The 8,389-nt window shown below is 29.2% G+C and overlaps 2 protein-coding genes across 3 annotated transcripts in view; one reads left to right on the forward strand and one right to left on the reverse strand.

Moving 5' to 3' along the window:
• LOC108693511 (COP9 signalosome complex subunit 5) overlaps nt 1-6,900 on the reverse strand; it is a 50,917-nt gene extending 44,017 nt beyond the window's left edge. For both annotated transcript variants that reach the window (XM_018202513.1, XM_018202511.1), the window contains exon 1: nt 6,883-6,900. The gene's annotated coding sequence lies outside the window, so the exon portion shown is untranslated. The remainder of the gene's footprint in view (nt 1-6,882) is intronic.
• LOC108693512 (leukocyte surface antigen CD53-like) overlaps nt 1-7,439 on the forward strand; it is a 23,747-nt gene extending 16,308 nt beyond the window's left edge. Inside the window, exons 2-5 of the mRNA XM_018202514.1 lie at nt 4,450-4,638; nt 4,711-4,875; nt 6,879-7,088; nt 7,158-7,439. Coding sequence (XP_018058003.1) covers nt 4,450-4,638; nt 4,711-4,875; nt 6,879-7,088; nt 7,158-7,319 — 726 coding nt within the window. The 3' untranslated portion in view covers nt 7,320-7,439. The remainder of the gene's footprint in view (nt 1-4,449; nt 4,639-4,710; nt 4,876-6,878; nt 7,089-7,157) is intronic.
• Nucleotides 7,440-8,389: the final 950 nt, after the last annotated feature.

Genomic DNA, 8,389 nt, shown 5'->3' on the forward strand with positions numbered 1-8,389 from the left:
CGATGATTCCTGAATTATAAAAAGGCTTGTTCTTTTTATAAAAATTATTGGACCAAATTGATATGTGTATTCCGTTTAAATCTTATTTCAGAACAGAATTATATTTAAAATTTTAGCTTGAAACTGGATCATTTAAATTATTGTAACTCGGAAAATTTTTAATGAATTGTACTTAAATTTTCAAAAAATGCTCTTGAATAATCTTTAGTTGAAAAATGTATAAAGATCAATTCTTTGACGCTCTAAACTCTCTTAGACAGCTCTCTTAGGCTGGTATTCATAGTCGATTCTTATTTCAAGATCATCTTAAATAATGTCTTAAGACGTTAATGTAGCCCTCTGATTAGTTCGTGATTTCTTAAGACGGTCTTAAGACGATCTTGAATATAAGATCTGACTATGAATACCGACCTTAATAGTACAATTAGTAATAGAATTATAAGAACAAATGTAAACAAGATCAAATTTAAAGAAAACAAAAGTAAACATGAAATATTTTATTACAAAAATTATTCGGTATTTAAGAATAGCTATTTTTCTCAAAGATGTACTGATCATGAGGAATTTGTGGCATGATCTCAATCACTAGATTTTATGAATTCAAAGAATTTTTATCTGAAAATATTTAAAGTTCATTATTTATGAAATTCTTAAGAGAGTTTTAAGAGAGTATAAATGATGGATGTTCTAAGAATATTCAATAGAGTAAGATAAAACATGAAACGGAAGCTGAAAAGATGTATCAAGGTAGTAGTAGATAATTTTTGTAAATATATTGTGAATTGTTTACTTTTTTTTTGTTTCTTTTTGTTTAATTCTCCCTATTATTTGTTCCATTAATTGTTTAATTTTGTTAGAGCATTAAAATTCCTCCCATCTCAGAAACTAAGTGTTTCTAGATTCATGTTTATATGAACTTCAAAAAAATTTTTTTTGATAGGAATACATCCCTTTCTCTAAAATATAATATTTAATTTATTCAAGTATATTTTGTATGTATATTTTATATGTATCTTTTTTTTTATTTCAGACAATAACGAGAAGTAACTATACGTATATTATATTATATTTAGTATTTCGAGAATTGTGAGCATAAGATTACAACTGATATTGAATAAATTATATTGAGCAATAAAGAAATGACAATGAAACATGGAAATCATATTCACCACATTAGAGATGTGCGAATCGAGCATTTGCAATTTGTGTAGAATCGAATTGAATCTGTGACAATATGTTCGAAAATGAATCGAATCAAATCAAATTCTTTTGATTCGAAAACTAATCGAATTCGAATTAAATTTTCACATATTGACAACTAAAAGCAACTTAAAAACTGAAAAATTTATTTTGAATGTACAAGTATATCAAAAAGTTGATAATGTGACATAAATGTATTAAAAACGATATTTTTTGGTAATATTTATACGTTGAAAATGACTCACTTTCTCGTTTATTTAAAGAGATTTAGAGCATCATTGAAAATATTTTATTATTTTTTAAATTAGCTTTTATTAGTCTATTTCCAGTACATAAAGTGTCACATTATAACATAATAATTATTGATAAATTAAAGACTTAAGGGAAGGTTCTATTTTGGAAAAAATCTATTTTTTCTAAAGTGTGTAGAATATGCCTGTAAAAGAATTTTACAATAATCAAAATTTTAAAGTAATTTATGATGTTGAATTGGATTTTAACTGGATTAGTCAAAAATCAAGTGAACTCAATAATATCAAACAAGCGCAAAACAAGCAAGCATCGAAAGAAGAAGGGCTCAAATACAGCAAAATTTGTTCTTCGAACAGGAGGAGAAATTGACGTATAGACTAGAAACTGATTAAATTAAGTATTGGAAAATATTGTTAACAAAAAGTTATCATAAAGTAAAACTTTAAATTTTTCTCGAATTCATTATTTTTTAAACTGGCGGGAAATGTAGCTTCAACCAATCGTCCAATTGACATAAAGTTTTTTTCTATAAAAACAGATAATTTTTATGGTACCATAAACCTAAAAATGTCATAAATTTTTATATATAACTATTTTATATATAACTATTAGGTGTATAACTTTGCTTCCGCCGTTTTTTTTCCGAAATTCGAGACTTTATTGTAAAAAACTGGTTATACATTTATGATTCAAAGTATTGTCCATCGCTGGCCACTACTTTCTCCCATCTTTCGGGTAGCGTACGAATCCCGCGTCGAAAAAACTGGTCATCTTTTGAAGCTATCCACGAATCGATCCAATTTTTTACTTCTTCATAAGACCGGAAGTGCTGGTCAGCCAGGCCGTGTGCCATTGATCGAAACAAGTGATAGTCAGAGGGAGCAACGTCTAGAGAATACGGCGGGTGGGGTAGGACTTCCCATTTCAACGTTTCCAAGTATGTCTTGACCACTTTCGCAACATGGGATCGAGCCTTGTCATGCTGCAAAATCACTTTATCGTGTCTCTTGTTGTATTGCGGCCGTTTGTCTTTCAATGCTCGGCTCAAACGCATCAATTGCGTTCGATACCGATCGCCTGTGATTGTTTCAGTCGGTTTTAACAGTTCATAATACACTACGCCGAGCTGGTCCTATCAAATACAGAGCATGGACGTCAAAATCACCATTCTTGAAGCGTTGAAACCACTTACGACACGTTCTTTCACTAATAGCGGCCTCACCATAAGTATTTGAGAGCATTCAATGAGTCTCAGCCGCAGATTTCTTCATATTGAAGCAAAAATTAAAACCTCCCGCAAATGACGAGAATTTGGCTCGTAAACTGACATTTTCAATCGAGAATAACTTTATGATGCAGACACAAATCGACTAATGTTTCTATGGGGTTATGTTGACAGATGCCCAAGTTTATTGTATGACGTCTATCATCTATTTATTTCGACTACCACTTACCGCTAAAGCCATCTATAGGAAAACGGCGGAAGCAAAGTTGTACACCTAATATTTCTTTGAACAGGTTGAAAGTGAAAAAAAGTTTGTGAAAATTGACACTTAATTTCAAATGGCTGCCATTCTGTAAATTTAAAAATTTTTCACATAAAATGAGCCCACAAATTTAATACATTTTAATAATTGCATTGGTTTTATTTGTCTCAGAGAAACTGTCGAAATATAACATATAATCGATAACAGTCAAAGTTTCTCGCCAATTGATTACGTACGCGCTGCACCCTCTGATGCACCCCTAGGCTACAGCCGCAATTTTCTACATTTCTAAAACAATTTTTTTTGTATGAAATATAAATGTATAAAAATATAATATAAATTATATGAAAATATAAATTTTTTTTGTTAAAATATAAAAAAACATAATGCAAAAAATATTATTTTGATTCTCTTTTCTATGAAAAAAATTGATAAAAAATACATAAATTTTGAATCTCTTAAATTAGAATCTTATCCCCTTAAATCTTCATATGCGTATAAGTAAACAAATAATAATCGCGGTAATGTATTGTTTTAAAAGAACTTTATTCTGCACTGAGAGAAATGTTTAACACATGTAACCATCCAATCATTCATTTTGTTAATATATTTGATGATATGTTGATTTTGTCGAACTAATTCGTACATCTCTACATTATGTATACTTAGAAGAATTTTAATTTGTAATTTTCAACCGTTTTAATATTTGACTTATGTAAGGTAGGAGTTGTTTTTATGTTTTAAATTTATTGTTAATATGTAAAGTAGGAATTATTTTCATTAACATTGAAAAGCTCCTAATATAAGGATGAAACATTTATTAAAACTTGAAAGACATTAAATATTAGCTATCATGAACTAACGTTGGCTCTTAACTCTTTTTATTTATTTATAAATTCTTTTTATTTTATTTTCTTTTATTATTGAAAATATTGGTATTGTACAGTAACAAATCGTCCTAAATTATGAGAGACAGTCCTAAATTTTAACTTTTCATCTCACTTTACAATGCGTCTTAAATTAAGGACATGATTATAAATTGTTTCCCTTTTAAGTACCTATGTAAAAATAATAACTATGAATTAATAAGTATAAAAGTAATATAAAAATGAATGATTAAAAATAAAAATGAAAATGATGTGTGAAATATAATTTTCAACTAATATGTAAAGAAAATTTTATGATTTTTAAACCTATTGATATTCATAAAATATATTTGATAGAAAAGTACAATTTTATAAAATAATGTGCTCTCGTAACTTGATGTATTTTTTGATATATTTTTTTGTAATCTTATTAATGATATACATTAAGTGTTACTAGTTATTTACAAATACAATAATATGATAATGTTTGTGTGTTCGTTAACAATTATTTAAATAATGCTCATCTATTAAAATTTATTTATGGCAATATTGAATTATTTTTAAATATTCCTCTGCTTTCTTGATCATCTTAGTATATTGTAGTAATTTGCTATGAATATGAAAAAGTTTTTCTTCTTCTACAGATTTCCGGCGCAATCGTAAGTGTGTTTGCCAGTTATTTCATTTATCAGCTGCACGAATACGGGTTGCTCACACCCAGCCATGTGTGCGGGTCACCTGCTACTTTGTTGGCGATGGGCGTTATTACATGCGGGATCGGCTGGTTTGCCTGGCAATTCCTGGATTTTTCCAACAAAGGTCAAGTGATCATTGTAAGTATACTTCTGGAATATTCAGAGAAGAATTAGGAAATTTAAAACTGATATGAATTGTTCGTATTCCAGTTTGCTATAGCAATGGCGATCATCGTACTGATCCAAACCGGTGTCGGGATTTGGGCCTTAGTGCGTCATGAACAAATAGACATCCTATCGTCCACACAATATGAAGAGATCTTTGCTCTTGCAGTCACGGACGAAAAATCTATCTGGGACCACATGCAGTCCACGGTAAAAATTGTGCGCGCTATGCCACCGACGAGATACTATTAAAGACCATCAACTCAAATTTTTGGCGGTATAAAAAGGGCCTCAAGGACCCATAGATAATTGAAGAACGCTGACATTATCGACAATTGATATAAATTTTTATTAACTATTATTAGCTATTATTAACATAAATATTTGGCTCATTATTAAATTCATGATTTTTTATTACATAAATGTTCCATAAATATGCATACTTGTAAAGCTATAATATCCTATATATATTGCAGAAAAATTACAATTTTTTCTCTGCAGTTATCATCTCTGTTGATAATCAAACTTTGACGATAACATTGAAATCACAATTTTAAAGAAAAATCGAGTATTATTGAGTTCTAAATGCATAAACGTCTACTAAACTAATAAATCATAAAATGAGTAATAATAATAAAATTAGTAATAATAATAAATTAGTAATAATAATAAATTAATAATAATATCAGTTTTTAACTCTTAATTACTTCAATATTCACAAGGTCGCGAACTTCCGTAAGGATGTCTTTAATAGTATCTCTCGTCGGTGGCTATGCCAAATTGCATTATCAGAAACGTCAGTACAACAATTTCTTCTTGAAATAATTTTTATTTGTCTTCACGCTTCTACCATACTTCTTACTCATTTCATCAATCACACGCTAAACATGCGGCGGGTGAGTTCGCTCCACTCTTCCTTGATTCTCTCTTGCTATCCCATATTCATTCCTTTTCTACTATCTAACATTTTTACTTACAGGGACTCTATGCCTTGTCTACTTTATATACAACTTCTTTGATGGAAAATTGTACGCCCTTTGACAAAGGGAGAGTGGGATGAAAATCATATTTCCTTCATTGGTCCATCTTATATTTTTTTCCCTGTCTAAAAGTTATCAGACTCTTCATGTATAGCAGGGAAATAATTATTAACTTTGACTGTTAATAACTTTTTAATAGGGATGCATCGGATCGTAAAATTATCGGATATCGGTTATCCGAACAGATTGTAAAATCAGATATCTGGTATCTGATCGGATATTCAAGAAGACAATTTCTTCGAATCGGATATCCGACATTTTCCGGGAAAATGTCTTCTAAAAAAAAAAAAAAAGAAAAACCTGTAAAGAAAAAAATTGTAATTTTGCAACAATGCATAAGATATCATAGCATTATGAATATCCATACTTATTTCTAGAGCATTTATATTTATATAAGAAAAAATCAATAATTTTATAATATAAAATTTCAACCGGATATATTCCTGGATACTAATGATATCCGGATAATAAAAATATGCTGGATAATACTAGATATCAGGTATTTTTCAGATATTCGGTGCATCCTTACTTTTTAACGAATAACGAGCCACGGCTAAAACTTGTTGGAGATCATTCAGGGCTGAATCCTCTTTTGTCAATTTTACCATCTATACAGTTTATTTTTTAAACTCTAATTATAATATAATCATGTTATACCTATTATTGAGTAGGTTTTTATGTATGAGTGCGCGCGGTGAAGAGAATGTATACATATGTACATATTATATTTACATATAATGTACATATAATGTAATATATACATATGTATCGGTGTATACATATCTGTGTCGATGGCTATTCTATTGGTACAGTTTAACATTATTATATATGGACACGCGTCCATAAATTAAGTATATAAATGATTATACAATTGTAAAAAAAAATAAATTGTATTGTGTACATAAAGATGCTTTTCAGTCTGATTAGACTCAAAATAGCGTTCAAATGGTGCTACAGCAAACTCGTGTCTATTTTTTGTGATTGTGCTTATAAAAATCTTTAATAAGCATTTCACAAACTATAAAATATCCGAATTTTAGCTAATTTGACTAAAACCATTTTTTTCAAATGATTAAGTGCAGAATCCTTTAGTTATATTTATGATAAAATAAGCTATATAAAATGTGAGAAAAATTTAAATCGGGCTAACTTCGATTAATAATTTAATTTTAGTTACAATGTTGCGGAATAGATGGGCCTTCCGATTATCGTAGCGTAGAATCGATTCCTTGGTCCTGCTGCAACACGACGAATCAGGAAAATAACACCGGGGATGCTTGCACTACTATCAATAAACGTGGATGTCAGCACGTGGTTTTAAATCGGACAAGATCGATCCTTCTTCATGTATTTCTTCTTGCATTATGTTCTGTGCTGCTACAGGTGCGTGTCTTTGTTCACTGAAATTCACGGATCATTCAATTAATCGAATGACGGTCAATTTGGTTTCAGATTTCCTTCATAGCGTGCACGACTTGTTACGTTAGAATATACAAAGACAGGATGGAAAGGAGAGCGTCAGAGATGGCTGTGCGCACATCTCTGCAAGATACGAGGGAAACAGATACTAAGAACAATCTTTTACGTCAGTCGCATAATTCTGGCAGTCCTTAGCTAATGCTGCATATGACGAAAGACAAAGATGTGTGTCGCTTAAGGACGTTGCATCATTGTGATATGCGAAATACGTTTAGTCAATATCAACAGTATATAGATATACTAGTGATATTAATATCCCCATTATATAGAGTGTTTCAAATCAATTGAGATATACTTAATTTTTTTCACTCTAAATATATTTAAGGAAATAATTTCTAAAAAAGATTACTTTTTTTTAATTTAATTTAGGAAAACATAACATTTTTTAATTCGTTGAGGAAAATATATCTTTAAAATATTTTTGACTCTCATTTGAATACCCTGTATAAAGAAAAAAGTTGATAATATTCTAAAAAGTGCCTGAATAATTTGCATCCTATTCTTACTGCTATTTTATAAGTAAATAGGTGTTTATACTATGACAATTTCTGTCTTAATACTATGATAGCATTTCTGTCTTTTTATTTAAGTTCCTAACAATACCGAGACTTGGTATGATTTAGTTAAAAAATAGGATTTTATTATCTTAGCAAACGTGATATCAAAATCCATATTTACATTTTTTAAGTCTTTAATTAATTTAGTTTAATCTCCAGCTCACAGAATCAAATTAATAAAATTGAATTGGACTTGAATTGTTGGAATATTGTGTACAAATTGTTTTTATTGATGAAACAAATTAACAATAGTACAAAAAAGTACCAAATATTTCAACAGGTTTAATTTGGTTTTGCTAATTTAGTCCTGCTAGATTATTAATAGAGTTAGTTTGTACTTAACATATTTCTTAGTGCAATAATTGAATAGATAATGAAGTGCACAGTGCAATGCCTCAATCAATCAACAATCGACATGACCAACAAAAGAATAATATTAAAAACCTTATATGAATGTATCATTTTCAAATCTTACATTATCCAGAAATATTTGTATGATCCTCGATTAAAAAACAGAATGTATCGAACGAGTCGGAGTAAACGACAAAATTAACATAATTATTAATTACGCCAATGTAGTTTTTCTATTATTTTCATCTATTATATATATCTTTTAATTTGTAATATTATTTAGTTTATATTTTATCT

Source organism: Atta colombica, unplaced genomic scaffold (genome assembly GCF_001594045.1).
Source record: "Atta colombica isolate Treedump-2 unplaced genomic scaffold, Acol1.0 scaffold90, whole genome shotgun sequence".
Lineage (NCBI taxonomy): Eukaryota > Metazoa > Arthropoda > Insecta > Hymenoptera > Formicidae > Atta > Atta colombica.